The sequence below is a fragment of the Eurosta solidaginis genome, chromosome 1 (genome assembly GCF_040869045.1).
Source record: "Eurosta solidaginis isolate ZX-2024a chromosome 1, ASM4086904v1, whole genome shotgun sequence".
Taxonomy (NCBI): domain Eukaryota; kingdom Metazoa; phylum Arthropoda; class Insecta; order Diptera; family Tephritidae; genus Eurosta; species Eurosta solidaginis.
The window spans coordinates 95,153,851-95,175,759 of NC_090319.1; the positions used below are offsets into that span (position 1 = coordinate 95,153,851).

Below are 21,909 nucleotides of genomic sequence, written 5' to 3' on the forward strand. Positions count from 1 at the left end.
AAATTAAGTCTTAAAATGGCGGTGCTACGCCAATTTTTTTAAATTTTAAATCGATGTGGCTGGCGAACCAAATGTTAGTCCAAATACAATATAAGATATTTATTACGAGTTTGCTTCATTCGCTTGAGCTTCAACTCAGAAATGGTTGAGACTACGAAAAAATGCTTCAGACTGGACATGTGAAGAATTTCATGATGTTGAACTTCGAACTGAGCGCGAAACTCGAGCAAGACATAGGAAGCGAAATATTTGCGAAGTACTAAATTTTGCGACCCCGGGTCTCGAACATCTCAAGTCGCGCATACGCGACTTATTATCACTTTTATAACCATTAATATAATGTCAAAATAACGGCGTATGCAAGTTTCCAAGCCTTATCCCAAATGCTGCGGTTAAATTAGAGTAATTATAATTTTCTTAATAAACCAATTTTGAATTCATATTTTTTTAGTGCCATAAAATTTTTCAATAATTTTTAATTTCTCAATTTGTTAGTGTAAATTTGTTTTTTGTACCGAAGTGCTAGTTCATCATATGAAAGTGCTTTTGTTTTGCATTTACATATGAGAATTAAAAACTTCAACATGAATTTTATTGCACTCAGGGAGTGCTTTAAATTTTTTTTTTAATGTTTGAAGTGTACATTTGGAGCTGTGCCTATGAATCAGGGCAAATTAAAAACAACAGTGCTCCAAGTGTGTAGGGGTTGAGCAGCTCTGCTAAGTTAGCATATTTCATTTCAGTTAAAAATTCAAAAAAGTTTTTTTTTCTAAATTGTCGTGAATAAAACAAAGAAGAACTTATTTGCAAAAAATGTTGACCACTGCTCTTTTCGTGCTCGCTGCTGTAATTCTCAAATCTTTTAAAGGCGCGCTTTGAATCCAGAGATTCACGTATCTAAGGCTCTTGGTTTCAGTATGGCATGGATATGTACCCATCCCGGAATTTAGTACTCACCTTAAGCTCTAAGTTATTTTTCGTTAAAGCAAATATTTTACTTTAATTTTGTTTTATATTTTTTTCGTTTATTTATTCGTTCAATGTATATATAAATTCAAAAATAATATTACAGTGCCGCAAAAAATTGCTTCTTTTCTAGTAGGTAATAAATATTTACAAAGAGCGTCGACAGTAATAGAATTTTGTTTTAAATAAAAAATAAATTCTCAACGAAAAATGGCGTTTTTATATTATTGTGTTTTTTTTTTTTTTAAATAGCAAAAAATAAATATGGAAAAGCATAATATGATATTATTTATTTTTCTCATTTTTGAGGATACGTATACAAATTATATGAGTATTTTGATTTTCCACAACTTTCTTTGCCTGTTTGAGCTAAAATCATGCATAACTTAATGCTATTTACAAAAAAAAAAAAAAAAAAAAAATTATGATATGTAATACAATTTCCAAAATTATTTTCTGCATAGTACACTGTTATGTTGTTCCACTTAAAAATACATAATTGCTAAAATAAAAAAAAAAAAAAACAAAGAAGAATAAAAATTCAAAAACAAAAAACAAAAATTCAAAAAAAAAAAAATTATAAAAATAAATAGATTAATCAAAATTAACATAAAATAAAAGTTCTAAAGAAATAAAAGTACAAGTATTCGCTTGATAATTAGTTATTCCGAAGTATTCGATAAGCGAGTAGACGTTAAATGTGGCGACAGCCAAGTAGCGACTGACGACTGTGTTCAGGCGACAGGCGACTCGCGACATTTCACGCATTTCATGAATGAGAACTAGTTTACCATTTGATTTGTATGATCAACAAAGCGCACAACTTTATCGTCTGCTCGTGAATTTCGAGGCCAATGAATATAATGACTTGAGCAGCTCGAGCGCTCGTTCATCCGAAGTCGCACTACTGTTACCTATGCTGCCGCTGCCGCCACTACCACCTCCACCGTGAACAGCTGCAGTTGTGCTCTCTTCTTCCGGATCCTCAACACGTATTTCGAACTTTGTTGTTGATTCAATACCGCCGCTAGATTGCGTAACAACAGCACCAATTGTCGTCGAAGCTGCTGCCGCGCTAGCCTCCATTGTTGTGCTACCCACAGATGGATAATTAGTTGTGCTTAATTGACGCAGTGTAGTCTCAGCAGAACGTAATGTTGTAGTGGCCACTGACTGTGATGGCACCAACGCTTTGCCCGATGAGCTCACTAAAGCTGCCGCTGCTGCATCTGAAAGCTGATCGACTTTATAATGCGCGGATTTTCCATTAGAATTTTGCGTTGACTTGCTATCCATATCAATAAGCGCATTCAATAGATGTTTGCGCGAACGTTCCAAGGCGCGACCATTCTGATCATCGCATGTCTGTATGAGTAAGAGCAAAAGACTGAGTACTTGACGATTGTGCTCTGCTTGTTGCATTACATTTTTCAGATGCAGCGCTTCTGATTCGTTGAGCCCGCCAAAAAGTTTATTCGCAATACGTTGCAGACCATTACTCGATGGCAGCGACTCCTGTGGCAAATTGTATGTGTTGAAAAGTTCTTGCCACGTATCGAATTCCGGCGCCTCATGTGCGGCAGCGGAATGACGTGTGGTTTCTTCAGCTGAGCCAACGCGCACATATGATCCAATATTGCGCGCACTCGGAGGTTTCACTTCCGCTGATAGTACATTAAGCTGACCGCGCAAAGTTGTGGCTGGCGTATGCGTGGTCGTCTCCTTTGCAGCTGCGGTTGTGGTTGTTGTGCGTGAATCTTTCATAAGACCATCATTGATGGTAAGAGGATCGATGAAATCGGTTTGTGAAATATGATTCCATGGATTTTCAGTTGTTTGTGCGGCATTCAGTTTTGCGCTCGCGGCATTCGAATTTGCGCGCGACATCACAAACGATTGTGTATGCTCCCCATGTAGAAACTCGTCGTGTTCATTTGAGTCCGCAAGTGGTGATGTGAGTTCAGCAGATAATTGTTTTCTTAGATTATGCCCACGTCTACCACTGCCACCGCGCGGTCTGTATGTAGTCGTCTCTGGCACATCTGTGGTACTAAAAATTTCATTTGATTGCGTCGAAAAGTCAAAATTGCTGTTAATCTCAGCTGCAATGCTTGAAGCTGTCACAGGTGCGTCTGTAGCAGATGGCAATTGTGTTGGTAAATAAGTGGCGCCGGTGCCTGATTGAAAGAGTGATCTGTCGGTCACTGTAATAGACTCAAAGTTTGGCTTACCACTGACTATGGTTGGTTCGGTTGGACGCACAGATTCCAATTGAGCGCGGAATGTTTTTGGATCTTCCAAATAACTTGAGATTGCTTCTGAGAATACTTGCGCTATTTTGCGCGAGTCGGGTTTGCTAGCGAGCACACTAATTGTAGCACCAGTAGTGCCTATTTGCGGGAATAAAGCGAATTTTCCATTACTAGTAACCGCCGTAACCGTTGGACTATCATCACGGGGTGTAATGTTTACATCAGTTGTCGGCCGTCCGGCGGCGCCTTCAAGGCCGAACAAATTCGTATAACCATTGACTGTACGCTCACTAAGTAAGCTGGCGCGTATATTGTCCGCCTTTTTACTTACGCCTGGTGTGGCGCTCGTGGTCGCATCAGCTGTCTCCGCGCTCGCATTCAGTTGTTTCGACAAGTTAGTGCCAGTACTGTCTGAGCTACTAAGCAAATTACTTGCTGTTGCCGCTTTCTGCTCACCCTCAAAATATTTGGCGAGTGAGACTAAAGCGTCCGGTCCGGAGGACGGTGGAATATCTAAACCTTCACGCGCTTGCCCTCGGAATTTCGATTGATCAACATCATCAAATTTATTCTTCAGCAAATTTATGGTTTTAATCATTTCTTGCACGTTGCGTTGTACCGCCTCACTGCCTTCGACTGAAAGTTGTGGCGCAGAGAGGAAGTCATCGCCGCCGGCATTTTTAATCGCTTTTGGATGTCCAGAGTTGCGTGGCAGGTACGTAGGACCAGTGGTTGCAGGTGCGGTTGTTGTTGGGATCAGACTCGCCGACTCGAGGCGTTTACGTGAACGTTGCAGTGGTGCATCAACTTTCTGTCTTTCACCAGATGAATCGTGATGTCGCAGGCCTATAATAAGTGGGCGTAGCGTTGTGATGATACTCGCAGTTGTGGCGCTTTCCTGTAAGCTTGCACGACGTCTATTACCATTTGGTGTCTCGGTACCGACATTATAACGATTGGGATTCGGTGTTGAAGCTACAATATTTGAACCCGCAACCGGTGCACCTTTAATATAAAATCCTTTGCCCTCTGTAGTCTTTGACTTCGCGACTGTTGGTACGGTTGGTGTATAGAATGGTGTACTATGTGTGGTATCCAATCTTCGTGCTGTCGAATATGTGCCAGCTGAGTGATATGGTGTCGTGCTCTGTACGCGTGGCTCTACAAAACGTGTCGAATATTTTGGTTCATCTAAGTCTGTTTCAGCTTTGGACGTTGAGCCAGAGCGCGCTTTGGCGGCGCGTACCTCTGCCGGATTTACTTGCCGTGACGACGGTTTATCAAGTAAGGAAGGTTTCTTATTTGATTCGTGACTTTCGCTGTTCACTTCTTTTGACTCTGCTGAGCTGGGATACGGCTTTCCTTCATCGCGATAGCGTTGCTGACCACGTTTGCTGTCGTGCGCACGCTCGGTTGTTGCTTTTGGATAATTATAGCCACCACGTGACCGCTCACTGCTGCTATCAGCACTGCCGTTGTCGGAGTTGTTGTTTCCGTTGCCGTTTCTGCTCCCTGATCTCTTAGCATTGGCACCAGTTTCTTTGACACTGCCATTTCCATTTTTACTTCCCTCCACATTATTATTTGCATTACCTCTGCGTCCATCTACGTAAGCGCTACTTCTGCCATTATTTCGTCCACGCGCCTCTGCTGATTTAGTTTCCACTGTCTCCGCGTTCGGCTTTTCAATGCCAAAACTATTACGTCTTCGGCCGTCTACAAAAGACCCACTCTCCGCTGTGTTTTGTATTTCATCGTTGTTGTTATTATTATCAATACTCGCCGGTATTTGCGTCTTCTCGCCCTTCAGCTGTTTCTCTCCGGAAATATCTTCAAAGTCCACTGTTTCCACTGAAGGTTGTTCCTCGTTTGAATCGAAACGTCGATCCGGCTTAAGAGGTTGACGTGAGCGTGGCACTTGATTTGTTACTCTCGGTTTGATATTTAAACCACCGCCAACAATATTAAAACCTTGTACTGGTACTGAGGGACGTATACGCTGCACACGCTGTTTGTTCAATATCTCCGCGCTGTCCGCATAGTAGCCGGGTGAGCCAAGACAGTTTACTTTAAACCACCAGTCGCAAGTGAGTTCACTTTGTTGAAAGATAGTACCATTTGGACAGAGGAAAGATATCTTGCGTCCCTCCTCGCAGATGTGAAAGACCTGAAAATATCAGAAAGCCATATTAACTATTAGAAAATCGTTAAAAGAAGCTGCGTCTTACTTGGCAATCCGTTTCCATGTCCGCAAAGTAACCATTACCAAACGAGCGACAACTGAATGAAGTCTTCGGTATGCGCGGGTAGATGGGAAAATCAATGCCTGGTCTGCCGACCACACCCTGATACACTTCATAATCGACATCTTCGTCTGAGGCACGTTTCTTCAAATGATGTTTGTGTTCATCGCAATTCGGGTGCGTCTCTAAACGCTCTTCTTCGAACTGTGCAGCGCCAGTTTGTTTGGCTAACACTCGCGCCGGTGTACTATCGCTCTGCAAAAGAGATGCAAGATAAAGAATACTAGTAAGAGAATCTACAAGAAGTAAAGTGAAATGAGAGGAGTAGAGAGAGAGTGAAAATCTAAATCAGTTTATAGGTGATGAACTTTGGAAATCTCCTTATTGAGCTGCTACACTTACATTTGCTTCGGCTTTGCTGATACTGAGAAATGCGGCGAGCAAGAGAGCTATAAATAAAAAAATTTAAAGTTTAGTTAGTATTTAAACAAATTGTTATGTTAAGAGAACTCGGAACTATTTTTACAAAGTTTATGTGTGTGTATGTATTTGTAGCTTTTCTAAGAATTCAATCAACATTATGTAAACATTTTGAGCGTTCCTTGAACTTGCTAAGAAACAAAAGTATATGTGGGGTATTCCATAGCAACTCATACTCTCCGGAAAAGGTCTTCATGATTTGTAAATTTCAAACCAATTGAACGATAATTGCTTTGGAATTTCGAATTTTTTTCAATTATTTCTACTAGCTTAACTTGGTGAAAAATGATCGAACTAGTGCAATTCATTTTTGGTGTGGTGATTTTTGATCAATTGTCTGATCCAAAAATAGGTTTGCCCACTCCCACTACGACTCCCATTCTCACTCAAAGGTTTTTGGGAGTGCTATCGGTGTTGATGATCCTTTGCCGGATACAGATCCGTTACGGTACAAGCACCATTAAGGTACAAGCCCGACCATATCGGGAACGATTAATATGACTACATGAAACCTTGAAGGCCTTGAAGGTGGTGATTTTTGATCAATTGTCTGATCCAAAAATAGGTTTGCCCACTCCCACTACGACTCCCATTCTCACTCAAAGGTTTTTGGGAGTGCTATCGGTGTTGATGATCCTTTGCCGGATACAGATCCGTTACGGTACAAGCACCATTAAGGTACAAGCCCGACCATATCGGGAACGATTAATATGACTACATGAAACCTTGAAGGCCTTGAAGGTGGTGATTTTTGATCAATTGTCTGATCCAAAAATAGGTTTGCCCACTCCCACTACGACTCCCATTCTCACTCGAAGATTTTTGGGAGTGCTATCGGTGTTGATGGTCCTTTGCCGGATACAGATCCGCTACGGTACAAGCACCATTAAGGTACAAGCCCGACCATATCGGGAACGATTAATATTACCACATGAAACCTTGAAGGCCATCCCGCTGTAACTGTAACCGTAACTGTAATCATAATCGTGGTTAAAGCTGCAACCTTGCCGAAAAATTTAATAGTGACCATTACTTTAGTAGGTACCGTAATTGTTGTTTTACCGATTACTGTAATCGTGACTATAACTGTAACGGTCACCGTAACTGAAGTCCCATAGCTACTGTAACAATATTCGTAACATTACTATTAATCGTTACTTTATCTGTAACGGTGAACATAACTGTAATCGTAGCTTTGTCTGTAGTAGTAACCGTAACTGTAACCGTGACCTTGGATGTAGCTGTAACCGTGACCAAAAATTTAATAGTGACCATAACTGTGACACAGTACGGTGATTGTTATCATGATCATAACTTTTACAGTAACCATAACGGTAATCGTAATGGAATTCGTGACTACAACCGTAATCATTTTCGTAACTTTAATATAAATCGTGACTGAAACTGTAACGTTCGAGACGGTAACTGAAATCTTATCGATAACCTTAAATTTTTCCGCAGCCGTGACTTTAACTTAAAACTGATTAAAATCGTAACGGTTACTGTTGGAGTGCGCGTATCCGTCACCGTAACCATAACCATAACCTTAACCATAAGAGTAAATGTGCTCTTCCCATAACCATAACTCGTTGCAACGCCGCCGTTTAAGTTATTAAAAGTGAGAGGAATACTGATATCAGGGCATTATCCCTAGGGCGGCAGATGACAGGGGGATGTACATACATATATGCTAACTTCTTAATTTGCATCGCCTGACCGCACCGATGTTGCTTTACACTTCAGTTGAATGCGCCCTTGGGTGCGAGCGACAGCGGATACTTGTTGTGGCTCGCTGAGCAGCGTTGCTGTTATAAGGTAGTCATGGGGGCGCTAAGGCTCAAACTAAGGCAAATCCTGGGACAGAAACAGCAAGGTGCTACAAAAGTTTCAAAGAAATGACGGGGTCGACGAATGTTGGGTTCTAGCTCAGTATATCGCGTTCGATGCAACCATCCTCTGCACGTGACACATTGGCATGAGCGTGACCATCCTTTAAACAATTCGTTTCTGGTACACGCAGTAAAACCATTTCTATGGGCCGAGATTAGATTCAACAAATGGCCTTAGCTACATTGAAGTACATCCATCCATAACGAGATGAGTCACCTGCATATTAAATTGCAGGAAGATAACTTCACAACGGGGGTTGTACAGGGCTCACGAAAATAGTGACAGGGGCACACCATAGCTTATTGTGTTATCACCTCTGCTGGGGACGCTGGTCCTCAACCAACTGCTCAGGCGGTTTGACAAGGGATCCGTCAACCTAACGGTTTACGAAGATGACATGGAAAATGTCAAAAAGCAAAGGGCTTTCCAACAATTAGCTCCTTAATGAATCGAACGCTTTTGGATATACAAACATGGTCATATAATATTAGGTTGACCGCCAAAGCGCAGAAGAAAAATATCAAGACCATATGTAGTGGAAAGAGTAGGGTCAGCTGTATACTGTGCTGATCCGGAAATAAATAGCTGCTTCGAGTAGCCAGAACACTGTAACGTTTTTCAGGCGGAAGTAGAAACCGTAACCAAAGTAGTAGAAACACAGGAAGAGAATAGCTTAAACTGCAGCCGCGTTAACTTTTCTGATGACAGCCGAGCAGCAATTAACGCAATAATCTCGCATAGCATCTTAAAGTGTGTTCGAGTGTAAGCAGTCCCTGGAAAGAATCGGGATAGGGAGAGGCATACATCTATATTGGGTCACAGATAAAAATGGCTCATCCCTCGAAGCTTGCTCCGTACGTCCCAATTAGATTGGGCGAATCTAAGAGAAGGCGAGAGTTGCACATGATCGACCAAGTGGACCTTAGACTAAAAAGTAACTCCTATCATTAAAAAAAGAGGACTGCAGATTTATGACGGGTATTCCGACAGCACACTGCCTTCCGGCATCACATGACTTTCAATTAGGCTTGGTCAGTGATTGCAGATGTAGGAATTGCGCTTTGGAGGAAGATGCGATCGAGCACGCTTTGCGCTCGTGACCGGCGCTTGCCAGGCTAAGACTCCAGCTATTAGGAATGATATTGCCGTCAGATCTAGAAGCACCGAGTGGAATATGTGCTTGAAAGCTTCTTGTGCTCGGCCCAGAAGACGTAGTTAGTTTATAACATAGGCCTTTGATATGGATTTTCAGTTTGGTTCTCAAACAAACTTCTGGTAATACTACGGGCTCATCCAGTCTATGTGATGTCACCATGGTCAGGGCAGTTCAACCTAACCTAACTTACACTGAAATGAGAGCTCTTGGTGGGGAAAAACTTCGAGTTGCTCCGGTGCATAGAACCGAAGTCGTCGTTACATGTAGCCATAAAAATAATCACCGCCAACGCAGCTATAACTATCATTGTTACTGTAGAAGAATCTTTAACGTTATTTTTCCTTTGGCTTACCCTTCTCTGTTTGGCATTCCCTTATATCAATTTCCCACGCATTGTTTTTGAATTAGTTGTACTGTTTTGGTTTATGTCCATTTACTGAGTTTTTTCTTGGTGCCTGATGGCGCTAATATCAACTTAACCTTGTAGTTATGTGTAACACGTTACAGTGACGAGTTACACGTACTACGCCGTGAGCTAAAATGTCAACATTTCAATAACGGATATGATTTTAAATTCGTTTTCATTTCTATAAACGAAAAGCAACGATTCAAACCAGAATCGAAATCGACAATCGAACGTTTCGAATATTCTATTAATAATTTTCACAAGCCTGCTGGTATTCTTCATAAATACCCGAATACACCAAGCGATGTCTAATTATGTCTCAATTTATTACCAAAAATCATCGAATATTCACATGGATTATCTAAAGTTTTGGTAGCACAAATTTAAAAGAAAAAAAGAAAAAAAAAAATATTAATAAAAAATTCACTTGACTTCATCTTCACACATCAAACATGCACTCACGCAAATCGATCTGCATAATTAAGCCACAAATAAGTATATATACATACAGGGCCAGATTAACCCTCAACGGGGCCCTAAGCAACCATCAATTTGGTAGCCCTTTCTTCACGTCCGTTCCGTTCTTTATCGATTAAAAAATACAAACTTATATCTTTCATAAAAATTTGATTGTCACAATGTAATAATATCAATAAAATTACTATCTACATTTTAAACATGTCGTTTTCTACATTTGTTTTCGGAAAATTCATCAATTATATCATCAATACTGATTTGTTCAATAAATCGGACTCAATGCAAAGTATATTTAACATCTCGAGTCGCTCTTGTCGCGTTGTAGCTCTTTCAGCAGCTTTGATTATTTTTAATTGCGAGAAGGATCGTTCGGCAGAGCAATTTGCGATCACTAATGTTAAAAAAATCCGAAGAGCTATTTCTGTGTTAGGAAATACATCGGCTAATTGATATTCCATTAGAATCTTATACAAATGACTATCTCTTTTTTGTGCATCAGTGTATCTGGAGTGCACGTAACTTTGAAATTGTTTCATTTCAATGAAAAATGCTTCAAAATCTCTAGAATCAAAATAACTAATTTATTTATAGCTTCGTGAAGATTTCCATCACTTAGAGAAAAGCTGATGAAAAATGCAAATCTCTCTGAAACTTCCATATACTTTCACTGTGAAGATTGTCGATGATTTGGAGGAAACCCCTTGTCCTAAAATCATCACGAGGCGAAAATTCTACTTCTGGAGCATTCCATCATTAAGTTGTGTTTTTCTACGACGAGCATCTTTTACGATTCCTGTATAACCTACACCAAGTAATAATTGTTTTGTTTTTTTCCTAGAAATCATTGAACTTTTCACGGAATGAAACTAAACTCTCTCCTAACGATCCGTACAAAAAAGCACATGTTTTCAAATTTGCCTTTTCACTTTGCAATGACTTATTCGCTAAACGCATAGCAGTCAAAATATAGTTGAAGGCTTCTACACCCTCTGTTCCAAAAATAGCCAAAATTTATCAAAATAAAAACAACCAGTGTACATTTGGAGATAGTTCTTTTTTATTATTCAATATACTCTGCTTTAACTTCGATAAACTTCTTTGCACGCTATTATAAATTGCCAAATGAGTCGGAAATGTTCTTTTTAGAAACCTTGTCTAGTTCGTCGGTCTTCGCCTTTTGAATGCGGTCAATTGAGTTGCATTTATTTGAGTAAAAATTCTTTTCAGTTCTGATTATATTTTTCTTTCACTTTCTAGAATTTTAAGTTTGTAAAAAAATTTTAGAAGTCTTTTTCATTTGTCGGTGGCCCACTAAAATCCGGCCCTGCATACATATCTACTAATCAACTGAATTATAACTAATTTGTTACGCGATTCGGTGCTACGATGCGGCAGCTAAAAAAAAATTGATTGCAGACGATTTTCGGTATGACCGTTGCGCAGCCGCCTAATTTGTTTAGCCTCGAATTTGGTGTCGGTTGATTTTTAATTGGATGGCATGTGTTGTTGCTGCTATTTATTGTAAAATTTTTTTGTTTGTATATTTTGTTATGTTAATATGTGCATGTTTATTATTTAATTTTTAATGCAATGTGTTTTCCATGATTTTCGGTGTGCATTTTTTTCTAAATTTACTTAAGAGTCAAAGTCTTGCGCAAAAATATTCATAAATCTGAGTCATTTTGATGCAGTTTAAATTTGACATACGAAGTATCAATGTACAATGGCAAATTTTAAATAACAAAGTTTTTTTTTTGATTTTGTTCACGCAAATTGTCAGCGTGCGAAATAAACCCATACACGGGTTGTTAGGTCAAGTTTGCACTTTAACGTAATTGCAGATACCTATTTATTGCATAATTTTAGTTGACCCAAGCAGTGCTGTCTAGAGGTTAAAAATTATCAATAACACATTTGATACATCAATGGTTGCTGTCTATAGATGCATGTTAACAAAGATGCGTGCGTACGTCTTACATAGTTGCGCGTTAATCGCAAACGAAACCATCGTATTTATAATATTTTTACCAACACAGTCACAGTTTTACTTTGAAGAGCCTTGGTTAAAAGGTTGCAATCGCCAAGAATTTAGCAATTCGACTCACATACCCGCTCTCTGAGAGTATTAGTAAGCCCGACGGATTACAGTAACAGTGGGAGCAACGTTGAACGCTCACGGGTTAGGCGGCTTAGAATATACCCGCAGTAGGTATGCCTGTCATAAGAGACGAATAAAATACCAAATTGATTCAAGGGGTTGTCAGCGCAATATCAGGTTCCCTGCCCATGCATCATATATGATTCATGTTAGCAATTTTGTACCGTGTCCGCTACATTCGTGTATCATATATGAGCAACCTTATATATACCTTATACTACGGAAATTACTTAAACGTAATGGGCTATTTCTGTTTTTCGTATGGGACGTGGCTGTATAGACTTTGTAAACTGTAAACTAAAAAAAAAATTTAAAAAAATTAGGTGATTTTCAAATACTTCCTAAAAATTCGTCAAAATTTTGTTTGTTGCTTTTGTATATTTTTTTACTATAATCGCTAAAAAGCTTGCATCCTGAATATTTGCTCCAACGTAATTACGAATCTTGAAAAAAATCTTTGGACGTGGAGCACTACACGCATATTGTTATATGGGACAGGGAACCTAATATATAGCTCCTCCAACCGAATTGTCAACTTCACCTACCCGTGGCGAATTCTGTTTCATTAACACCCGAGGCTCTGGCGACCCTGAACTCCTGATGAATCTAGGGGGTGAGAGGGGGGTATGGCCTAGAAGGTTGCATGTGGTCATACCAAATCGTTCCCGAGATGGTCGGGATAGTACCTTTTTGGTGCTTGTTACCGGAACGTACCGGATATGTATCCGGGAAAGGACTATCAACATCGATAACACTCAACACCGATAACACTCCCCAAGGCCTTCGCGGAGTGTCCTTATCGCTACAACAACAACAGCAACAACAGTGCGTGAAAAAAATTAGAGGCATAACGACGTTAGTATGAGGAGCGTGAGCTTTAACACAAAACTTCACAACAGTCGCAAGGTTTTGAATCCGGTGTCATCTTTTGTAAGAACGATAACGGCTATCAGGTTGCTGCTGTATAGAGGTAGGGTTCGATTTGAGGGTCGTCTATATAAGTACAGACCACCAGGCCCAACGAGAGGAGAGGGGGAATGGGGGATTCCTCCCGTGCCCGGGCTTTCTAAGGGGGCCAGTGATTTAGATGTACTAAGATATTTTTTTTTAATTCAGGAGAGTCTTTAGTTGTTCCATGTGCAAATTTTAAGCCGAATTTCAAAAGCAACGAATATTGATAATGATTTTTTGCCTGGGCCTTCGAACAGTGAGGAGACAATAAAAATATCAAACAAAAATGTATGTTTACATGAATCCCAAATCGTAATATTTTCGTGGTGACACTGTCTTCCAACAATACCACCAACACTCAGATTATTTAAACGACTTCGATATCGGTACCGTGAATAATGAGTTTTTGCGATCCGCAGAAGTCATCGAAATAATTCGTCGAGGTCATCGAAAGTGTCCTGTTATTTTTCCACGTGATCGTCATGACGACGCATTTCCTACCTCGTTGTTAAACAGAATTTTGCCAAATGGAGAGAAAGTGGAGCATGACTGGTTGGTGTGGAGTGCCAGTAGCAATTCTTTTTATTGCCTACCATGTCGTCTGTTAAGCACCAATTCTTTAAATCGACCTAAAATTTGTTGTCCTGGCGGATATTTGAAATTCCAGTTGTGGGAAAAGCTATACGATAAACTGCCATCACACGAAAATACTCAAGATCACATTAAATGTTATATTGAATGGCGATCTTTACAAAATCGAATTGAAAAGGAGGCTACAATTGATACACTTATCAATGACCAGCTAATCACTGAAACTCAAAATTGGAAAGAAATTTTATGTAGAATTGTAGGCACTATTTTATTTTTGGGTGAAAGAGGCCTAGCTTTCAGAGGCGAAAGTATATATCTTGGCTAAGGAAACAATGGAAATTTTTTGGGCATCTTAGTACTCATAAGTAATTATGGTCCGATACTTAGAGATCATTTGGAGAAAGTTAGAATTTCACAACAGCAGCACAAACGTTTATAAGTTCACTATCTTTCCCCAGACATTCAGAACGAGTTTATAGAAATTTGTGCAAACCAGGGATGCAACTTAACGTTAAGCTAATCGTTTATCAAAAAATTTCCACATTTTCCGTTGAAACACTTCGAAATATTATCGATAAAGAAATTATCGAGATAAATTGTATCTCGTTTTTAACCGAACGTTAAAAACGTTAACAAAAACGTGATACTTTCTGTTTGAATTGTGCTGGCAATGCTATAGCCATGGTGAAGCCGTAAGGTGGTAACAGCGAGCGGACATACACACAAACTCCATGTAATTTGTTTGTGTAATTCGTTGGTGGTAATGTCAAAAATACTCTGAGAAATGTTCGTACTGTCAAAATTCATGAGAAAAGTTGCAATCAGCTTGGCTAATGCTTTCACATTTAATGACTCCGCCATCAATCAGCTTTGCCAGCATAATTTGAAATTAATATTCGTTAATTTGACGTTCTTAACGTTAATAAACGAAACAAAGTCATTTAACGTTAATTATCGCAACGAAATGATATCGGTTCGTTGGTTAAGCATGCTTGGTGCAAACACGTGAGGGAAACTATATTAGATCAACGCAAAAAAGCCAAGTATTTTGCTATTATAGTCTATGTTACGCCTGATGCTAGTCACGTGGAACAGACTATGTTCGTTTTGCGCTACCTCCATTTCAATTCAAAAGCAACAAATTTTACAATTCAAGAACGGTTTTTGGCTTTCGTCCATTGTAACCAAAAAAACTGTTAAGGAAATCGCGGATTTTATTTGCTATACTCTAGGTAAACATGCAATTCCATTAAAAGATTGTCGTGCACAAGGGTACAATAACGGCGCTAATATGAAAGGAGCTTACAACGGAGCACAACGTCACATTCTTGAATGCTGATTACTGGCCTTGGGCAACCCACAATTTATGTGGTGCTGATGCTGCAAAATGTACGGCTGCAATTACTTTCTTCGGAGTTATACAAAAATGTTTTACTAATTTCAGCAGCATTCCACAACGATGGAACATCCTCAAAAAAAAAAATGTACCGAGCTCTTTTCACAGTCTTTCAGACACTAGGTGGTCAGCTAGAATTGAGGCAATCAGACCATTCGCAAACCATGTTCCATGATTAACACAAGTACTAAACGCGTTACTTAAGCTAAATTTGACTGCATAAGTATACGGAGATGTTACCAGCATTCCCAAGTACATCAACAAGTTCGAATGTATGTTGCTGTCCTCAATTTGGTTCAAAATACTGACAACCATTAATGAAAGAAACATCGTACTCCAAGCTAGAGACGCCACCATAGACGTTGAGGTCCGAATCCAGATGCTTTATTAGCTGATTTGAAGTTGATCAGGAACCAATGGGAAATAATTTTAAACGAATGCAAAACAGTTGCAATTCAATTCAACATCTCGGCAAAGTTTCCGGCTATTCGAAAGAGAAAACCCAAAAGACGTTTTGAGGATATTGGAAATGAGATGATTACGGATGATCTAGAGTCTGATTTTAAAAACAATACATTCTTGGTGATCGTTGATTCGGTAAACACTGGCATTACTGAACGATTTTCAGCAATGAGAAATTTGAACGAGACGTTTTCCTTTTTGTGGCAATTTGAGGATATGGATGAAACTACGGTTCGGGCGAGCGCAGCGAAATTGGTCGAAAAATACAAGTCGAACGTTTCTCAAAGCTTAGAATGCGAAATAATTCACTTGAAACACATTTACGAAGCAAATTTTGCTAAATGCCATCTATGTTCAAAATCTGTACACACTTTTCCCCAACGTTTGTGTTGTTTTACGCATCTTTGGCACTATACCTGTCACTGTAGCTAGTGCAGAACGTTCTTTCAGCGTCCTTGCAAGAATCAAAAACTTTCATAAATCGTGTTCATCTCAAGAGCGAGTTTCAGGACTTGACTTTGTGTTGAACTGGCAAGACAGTTAAATTTTGATATTATTATAAAAAAATTTGCAGCGAAAAAAGCAAGAAAAGCCGCTCTTTGATATCCGAACCTTCTACATTGAATAATTAAAATTTATAATCATCATTATATTTATCAGAAATGTACTATAATGTTACCAAATAACTAGAAAAGATTATTTAAAACAATACGTGGCTGTTAAAAGATAATTTTATTTCTACGTTACAATAAAAAAGTATTAATAGTAAATATTCTGTCTTAATTTTGTTTTCAGCTCTTAGACCAAAAATCATTTAGGTTGACGTGGCAAAAATGTTTTTTGATGTAATGACTGAGACGTCATTAAATACAATTAATCAAATGTATTAGTGGAGTTTTTATAGGGGGCCCATAAATTGTTTAGTCCCGGGCCCGGATTTTCTCTCTACGGCCATGCAGACCACAGTAAAGAGCAAAAATCTCAATTCCTTACATCGATATACATCCGGCTCAGTTGCATCCAAGTGGGCAAAGCTTTCCACGTGACAATTGACCAAGTTACTGCTAAGTCCCGATATATTATATTATACTTCGACGTATTCGCAAGCAAGGTTATACACTCCAGGGCATCAATCAATCGCATCATAGTTGAACTAAGTAGCACTAGTTAGCATCCCATTTACGCAGCCATACGCCAGTCGCTGCTTAATGGGGCCCCATAGTAATCGCTATACTTTGGACTTGTAGACGCTACAGTGACCGGGTGGTTTAAACAAACCTCAGCAACCTTCCCGTCTAAGTTCGACCCTTCCGTGAACTAGTTAATTAGTTAAAGTCAATACACAGCTCCTAGCGAGAGTCTTCAGCTTCTACCAAGGGTTGTCTGCAGCCACATAATCACTCAACTTTATGTTGCCTTCGGTAGAAAAAAAACTAGTTTTGTTTTGTCAGGTTTAATAGCCACTCAATTGGACTAAGACCACCTTGTCACAGTGTCCAGCTAGCAATGATAAACAAAGCGCGGGATCAGGTAAACATAGCGCTATTAAACAAATAGAAAAAGTGCAGCATGGTGCCGTGCCTAAGCTTCGAAAGAGATTTTGGGGCCACCATAGAACCTGAGGGTTGGAGCAGGGGTCAAGAAGTGACAGCGCATACTCTACACTTGTCTGACGACAGTTCCAAATTAAAATAAGGGGTCGGACCTGTATCGTAGATCCTACAGTGTAAGTGTAGTGTTTTTCAGGCGGAGATAATAACCATCACCAAAAAAACAGAAACACTGAGGAAAAAAGCATAGACTTCAGCCGCGTCAACTTTTGTATTGAAAGCTAAGCAATTATCGTAATAATCTCACATAGCGCAACATCTAAAAGTGGTTAAGAGTGTATACAATCACTGGAAAGAATGGGGATAGCGAGAAGTATACATCTATATTTGGTCCCTGTACATATGTGAAGTAGAGAAAATGAGAAGGCGGGAAATCTATCTAAAAGAGGAAACCCCTGAAGCTTTTACCGTAGACGTTACAATGTAGTTGGACAAGATTAAAAGAAGGTGGATGAGTGGCTTAGAAGGAAAATCGTGTACCAAAGTACGGGACTGCAAAGTGTCTAGCATCATTAGCAGGCCTTCAACCCTTAGACTAATAAAGTTACTCTTATCATTAAAAAGAAAAGACTGCAGGCTCATGAAGGGTATACTGACTGAATCATGCCTTCCGGCACCACATGCTCTCATAATAGGCCTAGTCAGTGATAAAAGATGTACGAAGTACGTCTGAGAAGGGAACTATTGAGAGTACTCGTTGTCTTCCGCTCACCAAACTTGGACTCCAGCTATTCGGAGTGACACATATATAAGATCTTTAAGCAGCAATTAGCTTCTTCTAATATTTGCCATGAGAATGGAATTATTTTATAATATATGTATTGATTTTTGATAGGGTTTTAGTTTATTGAACAAACTTCTGGTAACACTATGGACTCATTAAATTTATTTGAGATCCTCATGGACCGTCTTGTTTGCTCTAACCTAAACTAGGGCTTACACAATAAACATAAATATAAAGGATAAAGTTACAGCAGAGTATAATCTTGTATACGGCAGATGATGTGTCCATTTTAAAGACGAAAAAATCTGCAAAGTAGAAAAGAAGTTCTATAATTATTAATTATATGAGCTTAAAATAAATTTATAGTGCTAAATAATTGAAGATAGTAATATAAATACAAGTAGGAAAGTCTAAGTTTGGGTGAAACCGAACATTGCATACCCAGCTGTGTATTTGAAATGCTGTTGTTTGCTTTGTGCGGTTAATAGTGTTATAAGGCTGCGTTATAAGACCTTAAGGAAAAGTGGGCGTGGTCTTTAACCGATTTTCATTATCTTCACTTAGTCTATATAATTTGGCAAGGATAGGGTCTCTGCCAAATTTCAATGTAACATCTTTAACGGCTTGTTAAGCTTCCAAATTTTCTTCTTCTAAATGTGGGTGTTGCCACGCCCATATTCCAATTTTTTTTTGTCTTTAGCTTAGCGGTATTCGTTTTTGAATTATGTCATTTTCTTAATTTTCGATATCGGAAAAGTGGGCGTGGTTATCGTCCCATTTCGCTCATTTTCAATATCAATCTATGCTGGGTCGGGATAAGCCTGTATTTGGTGAAGATATCTAAATATGTGCTCAAGTTAACGTGTTAACGGACGGATAGAGCGACGGACGGGCGAACGGATGGACATGGCTTCATAAAATTTTTTTTCTATACTGATGATTTTGATATATGCAAGTCTATATTGATTCGAGATGACTGGGGCTTGAGTCGCCGTGCCGTTCGTACTATTTATCGTGGCTTATTTGTTGCTTGTGCAACATTTGGAGCTTCCATATGGTATCGAACGGTTAATACTGCTTATGGTCTCAGGCGTATTCTGAGTATTCAACGGTGTATGTTGTTGGTGTGCTTGCCGGTGTGTCGTACTGTCTCTACGGATGCTATGCAAGTGTTGATAGGGGCACCTCTTCTTGACTTGGAGGTTATGCGGAGAGCAGCATCCTTCAGATTGAGAAGGCGGTTAAAAGCATACCGTTGTTTTTGCGTGAATGGTGTACCGACCGTGATGTGGAGAGGGAAAATTTAGCAAATAAAATTGATTTGGATGGGGTTGTATTATCTAAATGGCAAGAACGTTGGGCTTGCATTTGTAATGATATGGCAACGTTCCAGTACATCCTGGACGTTTCGTTTGTAGCAGAAAATCCAGATTTCAGATTTAATCTGATTCTGGGTTTTCTGCTAACAGGTCATGGTTCTCTCAATGCATTTTTGCGTAAGAGAGGCCTGAGCGAAACGGAGGGTTGTGTGTGTGGGGCTTTGGGTGAAAGTTGGGTGCATGTTTTGTGTGAGTGTCCGGAGTACTCGGACATTATAAATTTAAATAATTTTGTGGTTTGTAATTTGTGATAATGGTTTCGATGTAAGTGGGGCTCTCTCCACAGTCGGTTTGTTAGTTTAGTGAATCAGTATGCAGTGGAAGTTTTTCGACGTCGTCGCATTTTGATGCCTAATGGTGATTAGAGGTTGCGTGTCTGTGTGTATGAGGTGGGGCTCCAACCCATTTTTATTTTTTCCAGGCGCCGTCCGGAATAGGTGGATACTCAACCGGTAGTAGCTTCGGCTGCGAAATTCATACCAAGACTTTCAAGTGGTACCACTGGGAGCAGATAGCCCGCGGAGCTTGCTCCGTTTATGCTCGTTTGCGGTAGGCGTCTTTTGGGAGCATAGTGGAGGCTGTGATTGATATCCGAATGCGGTAAGAGTTGGTCAGCTCGAATGTGGAGTTGCATTGCAACCGGGTGCCATGACCCTAGAATGGAAGAGGTTTTAGATAGGCCTCCAACCCCACCAAAGTGATGGTGTGTCCACTCACATCATTCATTGGGACCAAGGTAGCGTGTCTTTGGCCGGACATGTATGAATGGATGCACCGTGAGATTAGGCCAACAATGGCAGGTACTCACGTAAAACTTTGCGCTTAACACCTGTACAACGAACCGCTATCCAAACAAAGTTATAATACATTGTGTACAAGTGCAGCAGGGTATAAAAATTGTGTATTTAATATGGTATAAAACCAGTGTTAACATACGTGAATAAAATTTATTTGGGTCAGGTAAAATTAGATATTTACCTATTTATATATGATTTTACTCATGTAATTTCGGCTACTAGCAGCTGACTTATAGAAGAAGAGGTTTGAGGGGATTTAAATGTAATATTATATTCTTCTCTTCAATCGTTTGACTTTGAGTAAGAGTTAAATATAATTATTAAATGCATTCATGTGAAAGCGGAAAAACGTGCCGAAGATGCGATTTAACTTCAACCAAAAGACAGACAAATAAACGAAAAGAGGTGCTATTATATGCTTGCCTACATTCATACAAATTTGCAGCAAAACTTCATTCTCCTATGTAGGGATTTAGTAAGAGAAGTCCTACACACCGCTGCCTGTAGCTATAAATATGTCGTGTCTTGCCACACTTGACGCAAAGTCAAAGCAATTTATTCACCTACATATTTACTTATTTGCCACATTTGGTCACCGCACTTCAAAGTGGTTGCGTCTTCTCTCGTGCAGGCAACAAAAGCTACATAATAGAGGTATTATTTTGTCAGCGAAGTATAGCAGTGCTAATTTGCCTCGCAAGAGAGTAATCTTTTTTACTTTCAGAAAAGGTGTCATCTTGGCAACAAAGATTGCTTGTTGTTTTATCGACACGATTGCAAAAGATTATATCTCTTGTCTATGAGAAGGATTACTCAATAGGAAGTTGCCTTGCAGCTTTTCATTAGCTTGGTTGCGCTTTAAAGGTGTGACTATTTTATGTATGTAGAAAATAAATAAAATAAAATTAGGAAGGACGTTTGGTGCAGATAGGCTCCATTAGTAAATGAAGCTGACGGAGCAACATTTTTGTGACGCTAATTCAACATTACGAAAACAATAATAAGTTTGAGGGTATATACACGCCTTATAGATTAAGTAATATGCAGCTCTTGAAATGTGAGTAGTACAACGCTCCCCTTTCGAAAAATACCAAATTTCGCAACTGCATTTAAGCGATATCCAAACAAAGGGTGAAGGAAGGAAGAAAGGGGGGAAAGTCCTTCTAAATATAAGGCTACTATTGGGGAAGAATTGTTTTGAAAATAAAAACAGTTTCGCAAAAATCGAGTGGCGTCACGCGAAAGGACAAAAATTAAGGTTTAGGAGAACAAACTAAGGAGGGACTGAAAAATAGGAAAGAAAGTGAGTTTTGGGAAGCGAAATTAAGAAAGGCTAAGGCGAAAAGCAAAAAAAGTGTTTTGAAAAGGAAAATGATGAGGTAGTAGGAGGAAACGTAAGGCAGTACGGGATGGGGCGAGAGAGGAGGGGTAAGTTCAGAAAACAAGGCAAAGGGAACGAGGCAGGCAAAGGGGAAGAAAAAAGGGAAGGAAAATTAAAAGCAAAAGGTAGTAGTGAAAAGGCACAATGGAAGATACAAATTATGAGAGTATTTAAGGGAGCGCCCTTCCTAGCTATCTCATCCACTTTTCATGGCCATCTATTCCTATTTGCCTACAAGCCCTACCCGTTCCATTCGTTTGGAAAGTTCCCAACATCTTCACTTTTGGGTCAACCATGTATGTATCTCTATTATTTCAATAATATTCTCGTCGAAGCACAGGTTGGGGATCAGATAGCCTCTGCGTTCAGTATCTGATGACGCTTACGGTCTGCTATCACATCTACAATTGGGGCTTGTTCCTTTCGTGTATGTTAGGTTACTTTAGGTTCGAAGAACTGGAACCAGAAATTACATTTACATCCCAACACTTAGGATCCCAATGGGCCCATTGTGAATCCCTAAATGGTATGTAACCCTTACTGTAGCTGATATTGCGAATCTAATAATAGTGAGTCAATAACCTTAACTG

General features: G+C 39.5%; 1 protein-coding gene across 8 annotated transcripts in view; it reads right to left on the reverse strand.

Annotated features, from left to right (window-relative positions):
• Window positions 1-1,041: 1,041 nt before the first annotated feature.
• Window positions 1,042-21,909, reverse strand: part of thw (thawb) — a 137,657-nt gene continuing 116,789 nt past the window's right edge. For 7 of the 8 annotated variants that reach the window (XM_067759189.1, XM_067759191.1, XM_067759190.1 and 4 more), the window contains exons 3-6: window positions 18,011-18,067; window positions 5,864-5,910; window positions 5,447-5,716; window positions 1,043-5,385 (exon numbers count right to left, since the gene is read on the reverse strand). In XM_067759189.1, the coding sequence (XP_067615290.1) occupies window positions 1,792-5,385; window positions 5,447-5,716; window positions 5,864-5,910; window positions 18,011-18,067 (3,968 nt within the window). In that variant the 3' untranslated portion in view covers window positions 1,043-1,791. Of the gene's footprint in view, window positions 5,386-5,446; window positions 5,717-5,863; window positions 5,911-18,010; window positions 18,068-21,909 lie in introns of all 8 variants that reach the window. The other variant, XM_067759192.1, reaches the window with a different exon arrangement.